This window comes from Marmota monax, unplaced genomic scaffold (genome assembly GCF_021218885.2).
Source record: "Marmota monax isolate L192 unplaced genomic scaffold, Marmota_monax_Labrador192_F-V1.1 WCK01_AAM20220418_F8-fsc00022, whole genome shotgun sequence".
NCBI classification, from domain to species: Eukaryota; Metazoa; Chordata; class Mammalia; order Rodentia; family Sciuridae; genus Marmota; species Marmota monax.
Genome location: NW_026695215.1, coordinates 1252708 through 1276721, shown reverse-complemented (window position 1 = coordinate 1276721; position 24014 = coordinate 1252708). Strand labels below are relative to the sequence as shown.

General features: G+C 41.7%; 1 protein-coding gene across 1 annotated transcript; it reads right to left on the bottom strand.

The window, feature by feature from the left end:
• Positions 1-971: 971 nt before the first annotated feature.
• Aadacl2 (arylacetamide deacetylase like 2) lies at positions 972-22965 on the bottom strand. The gene is made up of 5 exons (XM_046431212.2): positions 22828-22965; positions 11018-11240; positions 7311-7380; positions 5370-5541; positions 972-2360 (listed from the first exon to the last, which is right to left on the bottom strand). The coding sequence occupies exons 1-5, from the start codon at positions 22963-22965 to the stop codon at positions 1758-1760; spliced, it is 1206 nt and encodes a 401-aa protein (XP_046287168.1). The 3' UTR covers positions 972-1757.
• Positions 22966-24014: the final 1049 nt, after the last annotated feature.

Genomic DNA, 24014 nt, shown 5'->3' with positions numbered 1-24014 from the left:
GAATTGACTACTCCCTCTATTTTTGAAATCATCGAGATTTTTTTAATCTTACACCTTTACAAACTTCTCTGTAACTATCAACATTTAAATGTTTGTTTGACTATTTGACAACTCTATAGTTACATAACTGATGTTCAATTATATACACTAACAGAAAGATCAATCATATGAGTGGTGACTGAACTAATAAAATTCATATTTAATTCCAGCATTCTTGTTTTTCTTTTGACTTTCTGTGAATGTTTAATGTTTAAAGAATCTACTTCAAAATGTTTGCTTTATGAATTAGAAAGTGCCTCAGTGATCTCGCCCATTCTTCAAGCTTGGGGTTTTTTGAAAACTGAACCATTACAGAGAACATTCAACAGAGTTTTGTGAATGAACTGAAAGGCCAGCATATGCAGAGAGGCTGCAGTTTGCCTACAGATTTCCTGGTGGATGAAGTTTACAGAACAGAAATTGAGTTATGAACTCCTGTGAGCAGATAACACACACTACCGGCTCACATGATTCACATAACTAGTAGTTAATTCAGGCAAACGGATATTTTCTAGTTCTGGTTCAAAGTGAGCTAATCAATGTCACTTCTGTTTCAGAAATGAAACAAACAGAGTTGCTGCATAGCTGCTCACATAACGTGACGAAGCATAACAAAAAAACCTACTAGTCAACACTTTCTTATGTGCCTGTACTAATATGGCAATAATAAATCCTAGTGTTATTTACAAATAAAAAACACCAACGAAAATTCTTAAACAATAATGTGTTTTGGAATTGTGTTATCAATAAAACTCACAAGATATGGTTACACTTACACAATACCGACTTTATTCATCCTTAAGAAAAGGCACAGAACAGAGGAAACACCACCTCGCAAACTGCAGCATCCCAGGGACAGCCGGTAAGCAGACCTTGCCTTCCAGTGATGCTCGTCGTGCCCCCTCGTGGCCGTGCATGGTATCGTGCAGTTGGCTTAGGATGGCATGGGAGGCCCAGCATCACTGGAAGGCAAAGGGGTCTGAAGCTTAAATGTCCTACTAATTCCAAAGCCTCTGGGAGGTTGAAGGATTCATTCCAGAAATTCAGAAGAACGGAATAAACAATTCCGACTGCCACGCACAGTTGGTGAAGGAAGTTTCTGGACTCATTAACTGCACATAGCAATCCATGAAGTGAACTTCAGGGTCCGAGTTGCTAAAAAATTTGATTAAGGCTCAACCATTTAGGCTGTAGGGATGATCCACAGCCCAGGTTTTGACCTTTTCCTGCTTTGAGCAAAAAAGCCTAGCAGTAGGCAGACTGTATGAAATGAATGGGAAAAAAATAACAGGTTATTGTACAGTTAATACATGGACAATACCGAATTTGGGGAGAAAACGTCTGCAGTCAAGTGTATGTCCCTCTCTACACAAGGGCCACTGGGATTCTTCTGCCTTAAGCTCCCTCCACACACCACTAGCACCCTCACGGGTGCCCAGGAGCGGCCAGCCTGGGTTTGAACATCTGCTCCTGGTCCTTCCTCAGAGCTTATCAGGGTCAGTGATATTTCCTGGGAATAATAAGGTGAATGTCTTCACTTTATCAAGATCTAAGATTAGGAAAATTAACCAATTGGCTGAAAGATACATGAGAGCCTTTCTTCCAGTTTCAATGTAGGTTTATCCCAAACTCATCCTTCTGTCTGTTAAACTCACAATATTTCACACCACAGTCCTCAATCATAACACTGACTCGCCAGCTCCGTGCACTGTTCAGACTTACAGATTTTCTTCTAACCAACTAATATACTTGTCCTGTATCCGATAGCCTAAACGTAAATGAAACGGTGACATTATGAGCGACAGGGCTCCATGGAATCCGTCCTCTATGTGGTCGTGAGTGACCTGAACTCCGACCTTGCGCAGCCGGGTGACATAGATGATCCCGTCATCTCTCAGGATATCGTGCTCACAAGTGAGGATGTAGGTCAAGGGCAGGTTCTGCAGCTGAGAATCATTGGCTATCAGAGGTGACACCCTGCTGTCCATCAGAAGTGGATATGAAGGGTCAAGCTTTCCAAGAACTGGCTCCTTGTACACGTGGTTCTTTTTATACTTCTCTGGAAGGAGGACACTCCAGTTAACAAACTTAAACAAATGCCTGGACCCTCGAGGCATGTGCTGGTTTTCCCTCATTGCCTGGGGCAGAGCCTTATCTTTGGTCAAATACAGGGAGCCCAATTTAATTGCCAGGTCCCTGGACAGAATCGGCCCGTGTTTGTTTTCCTGGTGAGATGGCATGAAGATATCAAGTAACTGTAAGCAAGGGTAAATTAAGGCTTGTGCCTTAATTTTATTTTTGAATTCTGGATCATTCTGCAGCTGGAAAAATAATAATAAAATATTAATGAATCAAAGACTTTCAAACTGCAGGAGCAGGAGGCAAATAAATTCATGAAACAAATTGTAAATTATGGTTAGAAATATTATTCTGATAACATTCACACCCAATTTTGGAGGATAAAAAGTTGCCATTTCCGTTTTATCAGTAAAGAAACCATACACAGAATCACATGCATGTTCACACATGACCACCAACTATAAATGCAATTATGAGATTCTTAGAGAAGATGACAGGATATCTATGTTTAAAAACCTTTTTTCACTAAATTATGCTAAATGAAAAGAAAGAATAAGTATAATGATAAAATACTAATGGCGAGACTCACATGTTAATTCAAAAGGAAATATATCAGAGGAAAGGATAGTCCTGTATGCAATCCGCTTTCAGGACAAAGATCCTGCCATGTGATGGAAAGAGAGTAAGTTATGCCAATTTGAAGTTTGGGAAAAGATGTGGGACTCAATGTGCATGGCTGCTCTTTCCTGAGGTCTCAGCTGAGAAGTGGCTTCCTCTTCCTTCCTAGCCCTATGGGAGAGGACCTACGATCAGCCTCCCAGGAGCAAATGCCCCAGCTACCCCCCAGCTTCTGCAGCTGGGTGGATGGATACCCTCTTTATTCTTTCCACTAGATATTTAATTCCTTTATTCCTGACACTATCTGAGCCGTCCTCATATCTGTGTACCTTTCTATCTGTGGTCTTTTTCTATCTTCCTATCTATTCATCATCCTTCCATTTTTACCATTATCTATATGGAAACATGAATATATTTATTTTATATTATATATTTATTTATATTCTATTTTTTAAAATTTATAGATTTATTTATTTTTATGGGGGGAAGTTGATAGGGATTGAATCCAGGACCCTTTAGCAACTGATCCACGTCCCCGGTCCTAATTTTTTATTTATTTTTTATTTGGAGACAGGGTCTCGCTAAGTTGCTTCGGGCCTCAATAAGTTGCTGAGGCTGACTTTGAACTTGTTATTCTCCTGCCTCAGCCTCCCAAGCCACTGGGATTACAGGCATGTGCCGCTGTGCCTGGCTTTTTTATATTTATTGGTGTCATATAGCCTATAAACTACATGTTTTTGTGGGATTGTATATATATAATATGTAGAAGACATATTTTATATATACAATGTATATATAGCAATGAGAAAAATGAAAGGATGAATGAATTAATTTAATTATTCATCCTTCTATTCTTCAAATAAGATAATAGCATTATCATCTTTGTGATCAGAAAAAAAGTATCCGGAAAACAGTATCAGGCATGTGACAAGCAGGCTCCTGCAATAACCCTTGGCTATTGAAGAAGCTGGCTTAGACTCCCTGTCCAAGAGGAGGAACCAACCAGAAGGCTAGGGATCAAAGCAACAGAGGTACTAAAGGGCATGGAACCTAGGAGGCATGGAGAGCCCTGGAAACACAGTAGTCATGCAGTGTCACCTCTTGGGCAACCAATAAGGACCTGAGTGCAAGGGAAGGATCTGCTAGGCAGCAGTGTTATTACACACAAAGTCAAAGGAGACTAGATAGGGCACATCCTAAACCCCTCTGCCCTTAGTGCAAAACTGCAATTGTCCTTGTCTCTATGGGACCTTTTAGTCACTCTGGATAGAAAGGGCTGATGCTGTTTCAGGACAGGTCCTTCTTGTCTAGAAACTATCCCCCAACTCAGTCACAGCGCGGACCCTGCGCAGCTCAGGGTTGCTCCCCTGCTGAACCGGCTCTGATCAGCCTCTGGCCGTGTCGCTTGATGGCCATATGACTTAGGTACCCATCACACGGCAGGTTTCTGAACACTTTACTAAAGACGTGTTGTCCCCTGTGGAGCTGGCTTCAAGGTTGTGTGGCAAGCACCGTTGAGGGCTGGTATTAAGGATTTATGTTACTGAGAGTTTTATAGTGGCTTAGTAATAGGAGGGGAAGGTTTCTAAACACATGAAATGACCTTCCTAGACAAAGGTGACATACACTCATGGTGCTCTAGAAATAATCTTCAAAAAGCTAAAATCACCAAAAGTGTTGCATGCAGAGTTCCCGCACACAGCTTCGGGACCTGGGGATAACTTCCCAAGTGTCTCACCCCTTGACCCGCCCTCCTCACGGCTCACTGGGGCCGGGTTCTCCCAGGAATCGTCTGCCTTCTCCCAGTTATTGGAAGCTCTTCTGCTGCTGAGGGTTTCCAGATGCAGGCAAGGACACTTTTAGCCCACGGCCCAAATCTCATGCACCTCAACTGCTTGAAGCTACCTGGGTCTCTGAAACTAAGGAGGCAGAGGGGCTCTGAGATGGGGCAGAGGAGCAGAATTAGGTGCGTTTTCCTCTGGCCACCCTAACAAGAGGCCAAGAGGTCATGGTGGCTCATGGTGGCTTTATTGTATTTCATTTTCATTTAAAGGGTGTATACTAAAAGGTTTCTGCTATACTAACTTTGTTCCATTAAAAAATGGTTTTGAGGTTGAGATTGTGTGTTGAATGGAGTTTACTTTTCAGATATATTACCTAGTGTCGGTTATTGTTCAGCTGCACACAGACAGGGCTTAATCTGAGGGCCAGTTCCTCTTCTGTCTTGGTAGTCATGCTTTTGTATGAGCATGACACATAGCCTAACGTTATGTCATGACACCCTACAGGGCTTAACATGCCAATTACCATCATCCCAAATTCCTGGCAAACTTTACAATTTACGTAGGGAGAAAAACAAACTCCCTATCATGTCACATGGTAGTTCCTAGACATTATTGGGTTTTTCCCCCTAAAATTAGTGATAAAAATAGAGCCTTATACAGCATTATATTTCATCCTCTTGATGTCTTTAAAGTTTTATCTATCTGAAGATACAATCATGTGAAAAGGACAGAAAGTAGTCTGGGGTGTGTATTTTAACATTTCACAGAGATTGCAGCTGAAATGACAGGTTCTCTTGGGTGGTGCTCATGGCACGTGTGCTAGGAACATGCATGACATGGAAGACTTACCAGCTCAGTCACTTTTGTTGCCAACACACCCCCAGAACTGTCTCCTGAAATACAGATTCGGGTGGGATCCACTCCATATTTTGCAAGAATGTCATCTTGAAGAAAGAACTTGACCACAAAAATGGAGTCTTCCAGGGAAACTGGGAACTGGTACTGAGGAGCTAGTCTGTAGCTGCAGAGGGGGAACCAAGGTAACAAGACACCCCGTGGTTAGACTCTGTTCTCGGCAGTGTGTCCAGGCATCTCCACGGGACCCACAGGGCCAGTCAAGTTGGGCCCCGTTGTGGACCGTCAATCTCACCACCCAGGCCTGGGCTTGCTTCTAACTCCTGCTTAAAATAAGAGCAGATTTTGGGATGGGGGCTCTGAACTGCTGGTCCCACTGGGAGGGGTGGAGAGGTCCTGGTCTCCACCCCACACTGTCACATGTGAGCTCTCAGCAGTGAATCTTCCGTGTGTGGGTTTCATGGAGACACGCTCTGGCTTCCGTCACTTTCTCAGTGTAGTTGACAACTCAAAAATTTTTAGAACCACTGATAGGAACGTGTAGAGATTTAAAAAAAACAAAAAAACAGAAACCATTAAAATAAATGATCTGTCAGCGTCAGGCATTAGAAATTTGTTTAGGTCAAATTAGTACGACCCATTTCATACCATGAACACTGTGCGAAAACTTGATTCAAAATCAAATATAAAAGAAGTATGGCAAGGGATGGTGCTTGGTCATCTTGAGTTCATTTGGAAGACCAATTATGACAGCACGTTTTAACACGTAGGTGTCTGCCACACACTGTCTTCTATTACAGGAGCATAATAGAATTGGAATTTATTTTCTATTTCAAACTATAGTAGTAATCTTAATATTTACAAGAATTGGTGAATTATTTGCATGCCATGCTGAACACTTAGTATTGGCCAGATGGCCCTGGCAATTTTGTTATATTATGATCTGTGTCCAAAATACCCTAATTATAGTGTAATCTTAAAAAGTAACATATCAAAAATGTAGCTGCTACACTCAGTGTTCTTCAGGGTAAAGAACAGCAAATACCATCAGTCACTGATAGAATTCTTAAACCAGAATCAACATCTATCACCATTTGAAGTGTTTATTTAAAATGATAAAGTGGTCTTTTAGTTTAAAATTATAGAAGGAAAGGGAGAATATTCTTCTTGCTGTTGTAAATTAGAAATAGCTCTGAACACACAGGGATCTTCTGATTGCTACAGGGCAGTAGTGATGAGTGCTTCAGCACTGATTCCACTAGAACCTTCCAACTGACCCCCTCAGACCCCCAGGGAGCCAGGAAACCCCACTGTGTCCTTCCCATCAGGCAGGCACCTCTATGTTGCACTATGAAATGGGCAGTAGAGATGGAAAAGTTCCTCCTCCTCAGATCAGGATTTCAGAAGACAGCGTGGGTCAGAAAGTGACCGGCATTTGCTGGCCTTTCTGGAACATGTCTGGAACTGCGGGGAAAGTCGTGGGGTGCTAAGCACCCTCATTTGGAGCATGCTTGAGACTCTCAGGGTCCCAGCATTCCCCACCTAAGGCTCCTCCAACCAGGAACATCTTTAAACTTCAGGTCTTTTTTTATCAGCTCAAAAAACTCCCAAATGGGAAACAGGAAACTAAGTTCCCTTCCCAAGTCTCTGACCTGGGGATTAAACTGGGTCATCCTAGAACCTGAGTTTTATATTCCCAGGGGTTGTCACAGCTGTGCTGGCAAAGATGCTCTCCTGGGGTGCCCCTCAGAGGTCCCTCAAGGGCACAGTGAAGTGGAACTAAGCCTGCAAGGAGGCCTGGATATTATATTGTTCATAAAAATCTATGTAAACCCCAAGCCCAGACCAGCCACTCCTGAGGCCTGAGGGGCTGGCCCTGGATAGGACACTGTGCTGTGAGGCGAGGCCTGTGCTGGGGAGAACAATCGCTCTTACTCTGCTCCGACGACAACAGCACCGAGTTTGTTAGCCGTCCGTCTGTTCGTGGAGTCATAAGCCGACAGCTCTGAAAAGGAAGAAATTCAAATGGGCAACCTGTGAACAAGAGCAGTGGTCACCTCCCTGTCTTGGGAAGTGTGGAAACACAGGCCAGGAGCAGGGGATGGAGGACGGTCCCACATCTGCTGCCATGTGGAGGGACACTGTCTGGAATCAAAACCCTCCTCATCCTCAACTCCTCAGACATCCCTGAGCAAGTCCCAGAGGACACCAGACTGTTCACCATGAAGGAGGAAACTGGACACGGCCCTTGGCTCAGGTGCCTTCTGTCAGGACCCTTCTTCCAGGTTCTCTGTGATACACTCGTCAAGGGGTGCCATTCACCAAGGATGCCCAGGTCTATCATGCCTGCTGCGTTCTGCCCAGTGTCATCAGGAAACTGCCAGGAGAGGGTGGATATCTAACTCAAAGGCATCCATTAACAGAGCTAAGGACACATCAGTAATAGACACGCTGTTGGACCGTCCCAAGGTTGACTCTTGGCTTTCTCAGTACTTGAAGGAGAAGAAGAAAGCGTGTGCCTTGATCTATAACTGGCACGCTCATGACCGTGGTGTCCCTGAAACTCTGACAGGAATCAGCCAGAACTCTCGGAATAACTTGAAGATAACATTAGATCCAGCATGAAGGTTTTCATGGGTTGGGAGGTTCAATCATAGCTCATTTTTTTTTTCAGGAACTGCTAGTCAGTATCCTTTTCCTTTTCAATAAAGGAACAGTAGTTTACCTAATTCCAGGTACACTTCTCAGGGCAATTAAAGAAAAGTGAGACTTTTCCTTTATCAAATTATCTGACACTTACATGAACACATTCATATTTGATTATCTTGTAAATAAATTTTAAGTTATCTTTCTGGGTAGAAGTGATCATTTAAATTTTAATCTAAATCAACTGATAGGATATACTTGCTATTCTAATTCTTATGATGATTAATTATGGAATAAATCTAATTACTGTGTACTTAAAGGAATGGAAAGATTGAGGTTGGGTAAAATCTGGAGATAAAATCCTACTAGAAATCAGTGTCAAACACTGACTCAGTATGAATTAACTCATTCAAAAGGCACTAACTGGGCGTTCACTGTGTAAAAGGCAAAGATGTGATAACTGCTATCAAATGGGAAAGAAAAATGTATTCATGGTGGGAAAAAGTGGATTCAGAGGCAAAGGTTCCTGAGAACCCAGAGTTCAGGGGAGCAAATGCAGTGAGTACAGTCAAAATAAAGTCTAGAGAGGAAGAGGGTAGGAAGTAAGGCACCCCAGGGAAATGAGCGTACAGCTGTCCAAGTTTGGATGGTGCACTTAAGATTTCTTTGTCAACAAGTGGTGGATATTATCAAAGTTCAATAATAATTTCCATGGTCAGCTTCCCATATTACAAAGGTTTAATCCTGAGGAAGGTGACACAGTTTAACAACGAGGGTGAACCAGCAGAGAAAAAGCAACAGGAAGAAATCTGAATGATGAATTACGTCTTTTGGTTTTGACAGAAAAAGAGAAGAAATCTAGAGAGCAGTGTGGACAGAGCCGGTGACTGGACTTGGAGCTGAGGGACAGAGTGTGACCGGGCTCCTAGCCGTGCGTGGACCCACATGAGCTAAGGAATCTGGGTTTCGTTGGTGGTGGTTTTCTGGGGGCTTCAGGGTCGTTGTTATTTATTGGTTTTCTGAAATTCTTGGAAGGTAACGATGAGATGACCATTTCTGTTATGCTTGAGTTCATGTTACATTAACCCAGTTTAAGTGTTTCTCACCCTGGGTTGACCGCAAGCTCCTGCTGAGGATGGCTGATCTATGGCTTCTTAGGTGCCTCGGCCTGGTCAGCAGTTGAATTTACTGATGTCAGGATATAATAGTTAGGCCGCAGGTTCTCTGGGGACATAGGTGAAGATGCGGAGCCAAAACTCAGTATCAGGAGTGGGGGTGGGGGCAGGGACAGGAGGACAGTGTGGAGGACCACATGAAAGCAGAGTCAAACCTGAGACAGAGGAATCCTGGGGAGCATGGGCACTACACAGGGCAAAGAAAGAACCCACGTGTTTGACAGAGGGAGAAGGAGGTGGAGGTAAGGAAGGGAATTCTGTTGAGGGACCAAAGGAGTAGAGAGCCCTACAGTGGGGCAGGGGGCAGTGGCCATTTTCCAATGACAGCTTGAAGAACTCATCACAGAGGCATAGACAGACCTGCAGTGTATGCCCAGGAGCCCGAGAACAGGATGAGTGGTAGGCAGTGACCGGGGTCCAGGAAGGACGGGGGGGAGAGATGGCCAGGTGGCGGGGTCCACCAAAGCACACACTGTCAGGTAGGAGAATGAAGGAGAAGTGTTGATAAAATCCAATCCCGAAGTTGGAGAGAACAGGGTCCCAAACCAAGTAGAAGATCAAAGTTTGCCAAAAGATTAAAAAAAAAAAAAAAGCCTTTTCCTAAGTCATCAAAAAGAAGTGGATTACTGATGGCTATGGTGCTGATAACGTGAGATGGGCAGAGGTGAAGTGATGGGCACCGACTTGTGGACTCACACCTTGAGAGCTGATAGGGAAGGACCCGGGAGACCTGGATAGTGTTGAGAGCTCAGAGGTCCTGGGGGCAAAGGGGTAACAGCATGTGAGAGACACTACCCACCAGCAGTGACACCCCATGCCATGCCTGTGGACCTGCCGTAGGGCCTGGGCCTGGTGACTGCCCCCACCACTGACAGGAGGACTCAGAAAACCACTTAACCTCTGTGTCTGTTTCCTCACGTCTGAAACTCTGATCACAATACCTGACCCCAGGACGGGCTTACCTTGCGGTCATGGGCCACCCATCTGAATACAGTAGCTTTCTTGCATATTTTGAAATATAGACAGAAAACGAAGCCAAACTTCTGGATATAATAGTTAGGCTGCAATTTCTCTGGGGACACGAGTATTTTTCCTGGTTTCTGACATCTTCTAGGTATATAGTATAACACCCTTGTACCCTGTGACACGCAGTGACCTCCTAACATTCATCAATGGTCTAAACATGTGTGTGTGTTTGTGTGTGTGTGTGTATGTGTGTGTTGGCAACTCCACAGCATTCCTTGGAATTATCTCCAAATTTAGATGGGTACACAGGTTTTAAGAGAAGAGCTGATTATTCACTTCTACTTCATCTTTTCATTTTGTGGCCAAATCAGATGTTAGATTCTGAGCTTCCACACCACTGGTGCCTGGGAGCCTCTGACCTGAACCCTGTGTCCACTGCTCAGTAGCCACTAGTTGTGTCATTTCTGATTTGACCTGACTCTGGATTCACCTGAGTTTTTCTGAGAGTGAATTCAGGTCCTTTGCTAATTTGTAATTTAATACTCAAGGTGGCTGTTTGAACTTCCCATTCCCGGCTATCAATGGAAGTATATTTGATGATAAAGTTTATAAAGCCCAAATCTCATCTAATGATTTTTATTATTTTATTTGCCACACTGTGTATGAAGAAGTGTGAGTGAACCATAACTGATATAGTCCACAATGTCTCTGTAAAATGCATTCACATAGTCCCAAAAATAAATGCTGCATAAACAAATGTTCTGTCAATCCTACATATAGACACAACATAGTTTAATATGAACACACAGTTTACACTAAGCCCAACCCACAGCCATATAAATAAAATGCACTCACTGCAAGTTCCCAAGACAAAGGCACCACCGTGGAGAAAAATCACCGCTGGTCTCTGCTTTTCCAACTTCCTTTTTGGCAAGTACAGGCGTACCGGAATGTCTCCAAAGGCTGTGTCGAGGACCGTAACGTTTTCATCTGAAATTGGTTTTGTAACATCCAGTCTCATTATTGTGAAAAACCATTCTTCGCACCGCATAAGTCCTATGCTTTCAAACAATGTACCCTATTAAGACAAAATGAAACAAAAATAGTAAGAATTATTCTGGAGAAGACGGCACACCGGATCCAAGCAGCAGCCCCAACCCCTGCTAAGCCATGCAAGCAGGGCTGGCTGCAGAGGTAGATAATTGTCGGGGCTCTAAACTCAAGCTTGGACAGCTAGAGACTTGGGGGCACCTGAAGTTTGGTTACTGGGGCAGAAAATAAGAACAGAATTTTTTGGCCCTGAACCCTGACCAGGGTGGGGCCAAGGACAGGGGTAACAAAGAGAGAAAGACAAAGAGGGAAAGCCCCAGTTACTCCCTTATCCATAGCTACAAAGAGAAGCAAACCAAGTCAAATTGGGAGACAGTGATGGAGATCTCAAGGCTTAGTTCAAATTGTGGACTGAAAGTCATGCTGGGCAGGAGCCATTCTGTAGAGCCATTTTGTAGAGTCCTTAGCCAGCCAGAGGAGACCAAATCATGCAGTTTCCCCCATCTTCAGGCAATGGACACTGGACCCCAGACACAGGGATCATAAAAAAACCCCAAGAGCTGCAGCCAGCATGGAGGCTTCTGTGCCACAGACCCAGAGAGGCTGCGCCCACAGGTCCCGCAGTTGCAGCCAGCTGGCCAGCCATTAGACACCACCACTACAAGAAGCCCTGGCAGGGGGAGCAGGTGCTCAGCACTCCCCAGCAGCCAGCGACAGCCATGAGCCCTGCACCCTGCACCCCCACACCCCATAGAAACAGCCAGCAGATGCAGCACTCTCCAAACACAGGCCTTGGGCCTCTGGGCTAACAAGCCCCAGCTGGTGAGCACACCATAGCAACCTGAGTCAGGCATGGCAGGGCACACCTGTCCTCCCTGCAACTTAGGAGTATAGCGAGTCAGATGCCAGCAACAGCAACTGAGCAAGACTCTGCCTCAATTTTTTTTAAAATTAAAAGGGCTCAGGGAGTAGCTCAGTGGCAGATGATACTGTATTTAATCTCCAGTTCAGGGGTGGGGGAGAGGAAGGACAGAAAGAAAACTATAGCAACCAGGGACGTAGTTCCTGTGCCTGGCATCTCTTGGAGGGGCCACAGCTGTGAGTCCCAGGGTCCAGTCCAATCACCTCTCCCTCAGGTGCATAGCCCACAGAAGGAAGTCCCTGAGGACAACCCCAAAGCAGCCAGCAAAGAACTTCCTGCATCAATAGCAGGAGTACGGCCCACCAAGGGCTTACAGCGGAGCACCCCACAGATATCACTCACTGATCAGTGTGCAGCCTGCACACTCCAGAGGGGCCGCAGCCACATACCTCTCAAGGGCCACTCAGTGCCACATCAACCAGGCCACAGCACCTCTACCTTAGGCTGCCACACCCTGCACACCCTGAAGTGCACACAGGGAGCCCCTGCTGCATCTAACCACCCTGGTACATGGAGTTTTTCACTAGAAGGCACCCAAGACTGCACCCTCAAACAGGGAGTAACTCAGCTGCTCAGTCACAATTAGGACCTCTCTGACCCTCCAGAAAGCTAGGAGTCCCTGGACACATCAAAGATCAAAAGGAGCCTTCTAGAATCACATCAGAGGTGAGCTGCTGTGCTCACTACCTCTACCCAGGAAAACTTAGAGGAAAAGCCAAGGAGCAGTGAGCATCTTCTGAAGGTCCAAATCCTGATGAAATCCAGATCAGGAACTCATAAGAAATCTTCCCACCTCAGCAAAAAATATCAAATAGCTCTAATGTCAGTTTTGATCTCACAGCTATGACCTTTTGTATTGAATTGATAGATCTTCCTTTGTTATTCAATATTGCAGGTCTCAACCCAATTGGTTGTATTCCTGCTGATATTTTAAATAATTAACTGGAATAACCCTTCCTCTCTGCTTGCCTGTCTCAGGTTACACTTGCTCCTCTTGGGCTCTTTTCCCTCTAGCATTACCTGCATCTGCCTCAAATACACTCCCACTTTTTTCTTGTTTTTATCTTAGATTCCATTACTTTTTCAATATTTTCTTTTATCTTTCTTTTGCTTCTTTGCCCATTGCTTCTCTTCTCCCCTTTCAGCCCCTATATAGTGTAATAATAATTTTACTCTATTTAATAACTAATTTCTCAACCTATTGAAAAACATTACTACAATTTTATACTTGGATTAGAGGAATAATGGAGAACATTTTCAACAAGTTTTTCCACTCTGAGGTTTATCAGCACACTGCTTTGTTCTAAAGTGATTGCAGTTAATAGGATGTAGCATCTTGTCACAAAGTGGTGCTGGATACTGGGCACAGGAAGGGCATCCTTTGGGAGTATCGATACTTGAATATTCACTCAACCTGGGGCACCTAAGAGAAAGAAGCTTACTGAAGAACAGTCACTTGCATGAAAGTAGAAGAGATCATCATCCCAGCACATTGACATATTTACAAAAAAAAATGAAAAAGCAAGGGAACAAGCTACCCCAGATATCCATCCCACAACAATTGATCCAATCATAGTGGAGGAAATATTGGATAAAGAATTTAGAAAGTTCAAACCTAACACATTTAGTGAGATAAAAGAAGATGTAAGGAATGAACTTAGAATACAGGGAATAAAATATCATTTCAATAAAGAGATAGAAATTCAAGAAAAAAATAGAATTCCTGGAAATGAAAGACTCAATAAACCAAATTAAAAATTCAATTGAAAGCATTACCAATAGATGAGACCACATTGAAGACAGATTCTCAGACCTCAAAGACAAAGTATATGGTTTTGAAAATAAAACTGACAATAAATAAAAGATGATAAGATACCATAACAATATTCAAATATTTGTCAATATTTGTCTTGGAAAACATTGAGACAAAATCAAGGAGTCATTGACATAGGAGAAGGCACCAAAATGCAAACTAAAGGAATGAACAAGCTTTTCTATGAAATAACATCAGAAAAAAAATTTCCAAGTGAGATGGAAATCCCACTGCAAGAATACAAGATATACAAGTATACAAGATAAAAAAATAATCATCTCTAAAACATATTATAATTATAATGTCTAACAAGAAAAAAATTTTAAAAGCTTCAAGAGAAAAACAATAGGTCACATTTAGAGGTAAGCCAATTAGACTACCTTCTGATGTCTCAACCCCGGCCCTAAAAGCATTGGAATAATATATACCAAGCCCTGAAAGATAACAGCTACCAACCAAGATTGTTATATCCAGAAAAATTATCCTCTAGAATTTAAGATGAGAAAAAAAAAAACTTCCTTGATAAGAAATCATAACCACTAAACCACTATTATAGAACATACTCAAGAAACAGTGAAAGATTTTACTGACAAGACACAAAAATAAATAAATATCAAAGCCAGCCTATGGATGAATCCCACTCTAGAAGACTAGTCAATCAAAGAACCATTAAGTCTAAAATAATATTATGAATAAATCAAAATGTAAAGAAATAAAAATCATCTCTATAATAACACTGAATATAAATGGTCTAAACTCACCAATCAAAAGTCAAAGATTGGCAGAATGGATTAAGAAAAAAACAAGACCCATTCCTATGCTGTTTACAAAGAAAGTCACCTTATAGGAGGGACATCTACAGACTGAAGGTGAGAGGACAGAAAAAAATATATACCATGTAAATGGAGTAAGTAAGTACGAATCTCTACTTTCACATCTGGCAAAAATATTTCAGTCCATAATTAATCACAACATACAACCGGGTCATTTCATACTGGTTAAGGGAATCATTCAACAAGATGTAATGATTGTGAATATTTATGACCCAAATGTTAGGGCATCTACGTATGTAAAGCAAATCCTACTCTACGTAAGTGGAGTAGGATATAGTAATACTGGGAGATTCCACACACTTCTCTCACCGGTAGATCTTCCAGACATAAACTAAGTAAAGATTCTTCAGAAAAGAAAAAAATAACAACAAAATACAATTAATCAAATGGACCTAATAGCCTTCTATAGCATATTTCACCCATCCACAACCAAATTCATTTTCTTTTCAGCTGCACATGCAACTTTCTCTAAAGTGGACCATATTTTAGGACACAATGTAAGTCTTAGAAAATACAAAAAATAGAGATAATTCCTTGCATCATATCAGATCATAATGGAATAAAATTGGAAATCAATAACAATGTAAAAATCAGAAAACATTTTAATACATGGAGATTTAATAATATACTTTTGAATGAGAAATGGGGCATACAAGAAATCAGGAGAAAATTTCAAAAACTCTTAGAAAGAAACAGAACAGAGATACAATATATCAAAATCTCTGGGGTAGTAATAAGGCAACTCTAAGAGGTAAGTTTGTATCATTATCTGCATTTTTAAAAATCCACAGAAATATCTTAAATAAACAATTTAATATTATGCCTCAATACCCTAGAAAAGCAAGAACAAACTGATTCCAAAATTAGTAGAAGACAGGAAATAATTGAGATCACAGCCTAAATTAATAAAATTGAGAATAAAAAATACAAGAATCAATGTAACAGAGTTGGTCCTTTGAAAAGATAAATGAGATTGATAAAAACCTTAGTCAAACTAACCAAAAGACAGAAAATGCAAATCAACAAAATCAGAGATGAAAAAGAGTCATCACCTGACATTTCTGAAATCTAGAAAATCATTGGGAACTATTTTGAAATTGTATATTCCAATAAATTGGAAAATATAAAAGATATTGACAAATTTCTAAACACATATGACCTACCTACATTAAACCATGAGGATATAGGAAACCTCCTGGTTTCCAACATCAAACAATGATATCAAAGTCTTTTCCTTAAAAGACTTCCTCATAAGTCTTTTAAGGAAAAGGAAAGCCCAGGACCAGATGGATTCTAAGTTCAGTTTTAAATCAGACCTTTATAAAGAACTAATGTGAATCTTCCTCAAATTATTTCATAAAATAGAAAGGAAAGAGCCGGGCATGGTGGTGCAGGCCTGCAATTCCAGTTCTGCCACACGACCTGCGCTGGCTTCATGAAAGAAGGTTCGGTTCATAAGAAATTGCTAGGGAGTTTTAAATTAAAGAGACAGACTCTCATTACCTTTAACACCAGCTCCTAGACGGCTTCTCCTAGCTCCTGCCTCCAGCCACCTAATGCAGTGGTGAGGTTTCCAGAAGAGCTAATAAGAGAGGGAGAGCACGCCAGGGAGTGAACTTTTATTGAGGAACAAAAAATTCCAGGGAAATCCCATCCAATGAAGGTTAAGGGGGGCAGCATCCCAAGGTCAAGGGTGACAATTGGGTCTTCAGGACAGTGGCCAGGTACACCTCTGCACGGACAAGCCCTCGGACCTGGGAAAGGGTGGGGAAGGCTTTAACACAGCTGTGTCTAAGCGCCTCTCACCCAGCCAGGGAGGTAACTCAAATCATGTGCGAGGATGGCCTCCCACATCCAGTGGCTCTAGAGGCAGAGGCAGGAGCATCACGAGTTCAAAGCCAGACTCAGCAATTTAGTGAGACATCAAGCAACTCAGTGAGACCCTGTCTCTAATTAAATTAAAATAGGGCTGGGGATGTGACTCAGTGGTCGAGTGCCCCTGAGTTCAATCCCCAGTAACTCCACCCCAAAAAAATAGAAAGGAAAGGAATACTCCCAAATTCATTCTATGAAGCACCGTCACCCTTATATAAAAATCAGACAAAGATAGATGAAGAAAAGGGAATGACAGATCAACATTCCTGATGAACATAGACACTAAAATCCTTTATAAACACTAGCAAAATACATTCAAAAACACATTAAGAAGATTGTACACCATGATCAAGTGGGCTTCATCCCGGGGAAGCAAGGTTGTTTCAATATATGCAAATTACTAAATGTGATTCATCATAGAAGTAGAGCTAAGAGAAATAATTTCATAATTACTTCAGTAGATGCAGAAAACACCTTTGACAAAATCCAACATCCATTTAAGTCAAAAACACCAAAGAAATGAGGGAAGGAATGAACTTTTCTCAACATAATAAGAGGATATGTAAGACAAACCCGAAGCCAATATCATATTGAATAGAAAGAAACTGAAAGCATTTTCTCTCTAAAATCGGGAAAAAGATAAGCATGTGCACTCTCTACACTCCTATTCAATATAGTTCCTAAAACTCTAACTCTCAACAAGGGAAGGAAATTAGAGGGACACAAGTGGAGAAAAAAGGAAGTCAAATTATCTCGTTGTGCTGATAACAGGATCCGACATCTAGAAGCCACCACAACTCCCCAGAAGACTTCTAGTGCTGATAAATAAAATTCTAAAAGTTGACAGGATACAAAATCAATATCAAATAATCAATAGTTTCTCACACTCCAATAATGAATCTGCTGAGAAAAAAATTAGGAAAACCATCCATTCACAAGACCCTCAGAAAAATACCTAGAAGTAAGTCTCACCAAGGAGGTGAAAGAACTCTGTAATGAAAAGTATAGAACGCTGAAGAAAGAAATTGAAGAAGACCTTGAAGGATGGAAAGACCTCCCATGTTCCAGGACACACAGAATTAATATTGTCAAAGTGGACACTTTATCAAAAGTATTCTATAGAGTCACTGCGATACCCATCCAAATACCAATGTCAGTCTTCACAGGACTAGATGAAAAAAATTCTGACATTCATATGGAAGAGTAGAAGACCCGAGTGGCCAAAGCAATACTGAGAAAGAAGAATGACATTTGTGGGATCAGGATCCCTGATCTGAAATTATACTGCAGAGCTATAGCAGCAAAACAGCATGATACTGGTATCAACTAAGATATCAATGGAATAGAATAGAAGATATAGAGACAAACCCACCTAGACACAGTCATCTCATACCCAGTAAAGGAGCCAAAAATAGACATTGAAGGAAAGACAGCCTTTTAAACAAACATTGCTGAAAAAACTGGATATACATGTGTAGAAGAATAAAAGTAGATCCCCCTCTTTCTCCCTGTACAAGAGTCACCTCACAGTACATTAATGGCTAAGGAATTAGAACAGAAACTTTGTAACTTCTGGAAGAAAACATAGTGTCAACAAGCCAGAACATTGGCACAGAGACCAACTTCCTTAACAAGACCCCCAAAACTCAAGAAATGAAGCCAAAAATTAATACGTGGAATGACATCAAGTTAAAAGGCTTCTGCACAGCAAAGGAAAGAAGAGCATGAAGAGAGAGCCTACAGAATGTGTGTGTGGGAGGGGGAATCCTTGCAAGCCACTCCTATGACAGGGAAATTATATCCATAATACACAAAGGACTCAGAAAACCTGACACAAAAATCAAATAACCCAATCAATTAATGAGCAAAAGAACTAAACAGATATTTCTTAAAAGAAGAAATACAAATGACCCACAAACATATTTTAAAACCTTCAACATTCCTAGCAATCAGGGAAATGCAAATCAAAACTATACATCTCACTCTAGTCATAAAAGCAATCATCAAGAATACAAATAATATGGGCTGGGGTTGTGACTCAGAGCTAGAGTGCTCGCCTAGCATGCGTGGGACACTGGGTTTGATCCTCAGCACCACATAAAAAATAAAATAAAGATATTGTGTCCACTTATAACTAAAAAAAAAAAGAATACAAATGATAAGTGCTGGTGAGAATGTAGGGGGAAAGGTACACAAATACACTGTTGGAGGAACTTCAAATTAGTCCAACTACTCCAGAGAGCATAGAAATTCCTCAAAAAACTAGGCATGGATCCACCATATGACCCAATTATACCACTCCTTGATATTTATCCAACAGAACAAAAAATCAGCATAGTATAGTGATACAGGCACATCGATGTTTATATCAGCTTAGTTCACCATAGCCAAGTTATGAAACCAGCCCACATACCTGTCAACAGGTGAATAAAAAAGGAAAATACAGTGTACATATACAATGGGATTTATCTCCGACATAAAGAAGGGTGAAATCTTGTCATTTGCTGGTAAATGGATGGAAATGGGGACTGTCATGCTGAGTGAAATATGCCAGGCTCCGAAAGTCAAGGATGGAGTGGTTGTTTTTCCTATGTGGAAGCCAGAGCAACGTAATGGGAAAAGGGAAGGAGTGGGAGGTCAGGGGAGGGGAGGAAGGGAATGGAGAGGAGGGAGGATGGATGGGAAAAGGGAAGAATTACAGAATGAGATGGAGCAAAAGATGCTATATACATGTACAAATATACCACAGTGAACTCTGCCTTCATGTACATCTATAAATCACCCAATTAAAAACTAATAAATAAATAAAAGGAAGTCCAGTAGAGGAAGGGAAATATTGGAAGGGTGGGAGGGAAAGTGGAGGTCTTGGGGAACTGAGGTGGAGCAAATTATATCCATGCAAATATGAGCATGTGAGTATGAACCCCACCATTGGTATAACCATAATGCACTGATAAAAACATCTAAAGAAGTTTGAAACAGTGAGCACATTGATTTTCCGTAGCAGGAAGTGAACATAAAGATGCAAAGAACAGCAGGAGTAACCCTAGTGGCACAGCAGAGGTCCCCCTGCACAGCCTAACACAGAGCTACTGCTGGTTCTAGAGAAAGCGCGGTGTGTGGCGGCTGAGAACCAGAGTAATCTCATTCAGATTCATCAGCTTCTGGCCTGGGTTCATCTTTCACAGCTCCTCTCCTGGAGTAGATGCTGAGCCCTTCTCAACTAAGAAATTACCAGCTGCCTCTCCACATTATTAAATTACCAGCTGCCTCTCCACATTATTAGATGGGGTTTGGCAACCCATGCCCTCCTGCTTCATGGCAACCGTGCAATATAATATATTAGCTCTCTCATTTTGCAGTTGAAGACACTGAGCCACAAAAAGATTAAGTACATTCTGAAGATATAACTGCTTTTACTTAACACACACACACACACCAAAAAAAGCCTAATCAATTTGTGGGTTAAGGAACTAAACAGGCACTTCACAGAAGAAATACAAATGGCCAACAAATATATGAAAAAATGTTCAACATCTCTAGCAATTTGAGAAATGCAAATAAAAACTACTCTGAGATACCATCTCCTTCTAGTCAGAATGGCAATTATCAAGAATACAAGCAACAATAAATGTTGGCAAGGATGTGGGGGAAAAGGCACCCACATACATTGCTGGTGGGAGTGCAAATTGGTGCAACCACTATGGAAAGCAATATGGAGATTCTTCAGAAAACTTGAAATGGAACCACCATTTGACCCAGTTATACCACTCCTTGAAATATACCCAAAGGACTTAAAATCAGCCACATCATGTTTTTATAGCAGCTCAATTCACAATAGCTAAGCTATGGAACCAACCTAGGTGCCCTTCAACAGATGAATGAAGAAAAAAATGTAGTCTGTATATACAATGAAATATTACTCAGTCATAAAGAAAAATAAAATTCTGAGATTAGCCAGTAAATGGATGGAACTGGACAATATTTTCCTAAGTAAAATAAGCCAATCCCAAAAAACCAAAGGCTGAATATTCTCTCTGAGATGCAGATGCTAACACACAATAGGGGAGAGGAGAAGGAAGAATAGAAGTTCATTGTACTACACAAAGGGGAATGAAGGGAAGGATGTGGGGATGGGAAAAGGAAAGAGGAGAAGGAATCGGACATCACTCTCCTGTATTCATAGATGAATACATGACTAGTGACACTCCATAACAGGCATGACCACAAGAATGGAGTCCTGCGTTATACTCCATGTGTGTATAATTTGTCAAAATAACTCTACTGTCATGTATGTCTAAAAAGAACAAATACAAATAAAATAAACATCTAGCTGGTTTTAAAGCTCAGGCTGTTTCTCCTGCCTTACACTGTCTATAATTAGAATGGGTTACTTCCGAGTACTAACTTTCTCCATGCTATTATATCAAGAACTGTGATGATAATTTATCTGATATGTGTTAATATTTTTATTTCTCCTGGTAATCACTTGAATTATCGAGTCAGGATGATAACAAATGGCTCACCCTTGAACATGGGCAAGCTGACTGACCACTACCAGAACCCTGCAAGCACTTCTCTGGCATTTCACCTCCTACATAGGCACGTGAAAAGAGGAACAAATGGATGAAATGGCTTCTATTTTATGTGTGCCCCATCATTTTATTTTGCATTTGAGAAAGAAAAGGTCATATTCTACCAGTTTTCAGAAGATGCACATACTGACCAGGAATAAGTATCGGTCACTTCACAGTCTAAAGATGCACAAGCAGCTTCTCTGTAGGGTGACATTGCTCATCTGCCTGTTTTCCTAGTGTCCAGTGAACAGAGTGGGACCCTTGAAATTAATAGGAAAGAGCATATCATGTCCTGGACGGCTCAGTGGCTTTGAACTTTCAGTAGGAGTCACCTCAGGAACAGAGCCCAGAGCTCTGTGGTCTCTTTCGGCAGCACAGGGGGCATCCCTGTCCTTCTTTGCCACTCTGCTCTCTCCTCTCTGGTCATTTGTTCTCCATCACTGTCCTCTCCCTAAGCGTCCTACTCACTATCATTTGCATGCCCCCCGAGGGCAGCGTATCCTGGCAAGGGAGCCTGGTGTTCTAGTATGTTAGGTTGGAATCCAAATTCTGACACTTTCACACATGAGGGCTGAGATGTAGCAATGAAGTACTGACGTTAGGTAAGAGCAGCAGCACATCTCAAAGTGTGGTCTCCCAACCCTTGGGGGTCTCGGACACATTCAGAGAGCACACGTGATACCATCACTCTTCTACCTCTTAGGAAAATCTAATTTGCTCACGAGGTGGGGGAAGCTCTCACAACAGACTAGCTACTGAGGCATGCCAGAGAACCCAGCTTCCAGGATGAAACACATCAAAGGAATCTGAAAAAATGTTGACTGTCATAAAGTCTTTCCTGTTTAAAAAGCACGTTTTAATGAAACTATATCGTTTAGGTTAACTTATGATGGGTTTACCATTAAGTGAAATCGTTCTAATGAGGTTGATTTCCAATGCAGTTAACACTGATGAATGTAGCCCACATAAATAAGCTCTTTTAGGTCCTCAGTAATGCACAGAATGTACAGACTTTCTGAAACCTGAAAGTTTGGGAACTACTTAGAAAGGGAAAAACATTAAAATAGTAAAAGCACTACATACACATCAAAATGTATATAATTGATATATACATGTAAGTTTTAAGAGAACATGCCAGAATAGGTTACATCAAAATGGTTCAATATAGGGCTGGGGTTGTTGCTCAGGGGCGCTTGCCTAGCCTATGTGAGGCCCTGGGTTCTAGTCTTAGCACCACATACAAATAAACAAAAGTAAAGGTCCATTGATAACTAAAAATTATTTTTTAAAAAAGTCAAATATACCAAACTATTAAACAAAATTCTCAAATTTTCCATTTGGACAATATCATTTCTATAATTCTTATCACAATATATAGTCATGACCTTTAGATACAGATTCTTAACAAAAATTCTGTCTCCCTCTGCTTCCTATGGATTCAAGCAAACATATTAATGATTAATTAAATTGAACATATTAATATTATTTGGTCAATTTATTCTAAAAGAAACCCAGTCTCTCTTTAAATTGCAACCTTAAAGAAAGTTCATATGGACTTAAGATGAGGCATCCCAATTCCCCAGGAAAAGCATTACCATGAGTGAGATAATTTTCACGACAGCATCCAAGATCCCGACTTTCCAGCGCTCCTCAATGTTTTGGGGGATGGGTGTGTAGATGTAATAAGCAAAGAGAAGACAAGACAGTCCGAAGCACACAGCCTTGCACCCCATGGCACCCACTTCTGTAGGGTGACAATGTCATGTCACCCCATATATACTGGGTACTGAATAATAGGACAAAGGTAGATGGCAAACTCTCTCTCAAGCCATAGGAACATTGCAGCAACAGGCTGAGCTCTGGTTCCAAAATCAGCAGTGACTGTGGCAACTGCTTCTGAAGCTGCACTTGACCCTGAACCTGAATTTAGATAAGTCCTCTCAGGTGCGCATCCACAGCCAGCCACTCCAAACACCCGCAGCCAGCAGGAGCTCTTTTCTGTCCTGAGACATTAGTTAGCAGACTGCACCTGAATCCTCAGCAGAGCACAAGAGGAGACATGAAACCCATTTTTCTGATGATTCTTTTGTGAAGATTAATGACAAGAGTTAAAAAAAAAAGCATAACCAGTTAGATCACACCTAATCAACCTCAAGCCATATGCCTAATGCACAGAGCATTAAGAGAATTAAATTCCACTGGGATTGGCTAAGCATTGGGCAATGTGAGTTGAAGCTGCTGCTCTTGTCCAGATTCCAAAATTAATTTACCCAGCCAAGAAACATTTATGCAGTTTTACGTTAAACTTGAAAAGTTTTTTGATCCACATAGCTATATTATCACGTGGGAAGTATTAGGCAAAAAGCATATAAATGTGGGTAAAACCAGGCATTTGTCCACTTTTTGTGGAGCTTCCTGTCGCAGAGCCTGAGAGGAAGCTGAGTGTAAACGAGCACACACATGCGTGATGGAAAATCCAACCCACTTTTGAAATATCAGCTGAGTTTTGTGGCAGTACCTGCTCTGTCTTCCCTGACCCAGGTGGGACTCACATGAACTTCGCTGGCCCTGTCTTTCTTCCCACCCAGGCATCTAGACCACCCAGACACACCTTCCCTGTCCATTCAGTTGAGCACCAAGCTCAGTATTGCTGTGACGAAGCTTGGCAGACACAATTAAGTTTCCCTGTTAGGTGACCCCAAGACAGGGGAACTGTGTGGGTGGGCCTAACTCATCACACAAGCCTTTTACAGCAAGGAGTTTTCTGCAGCGTATCACCAGA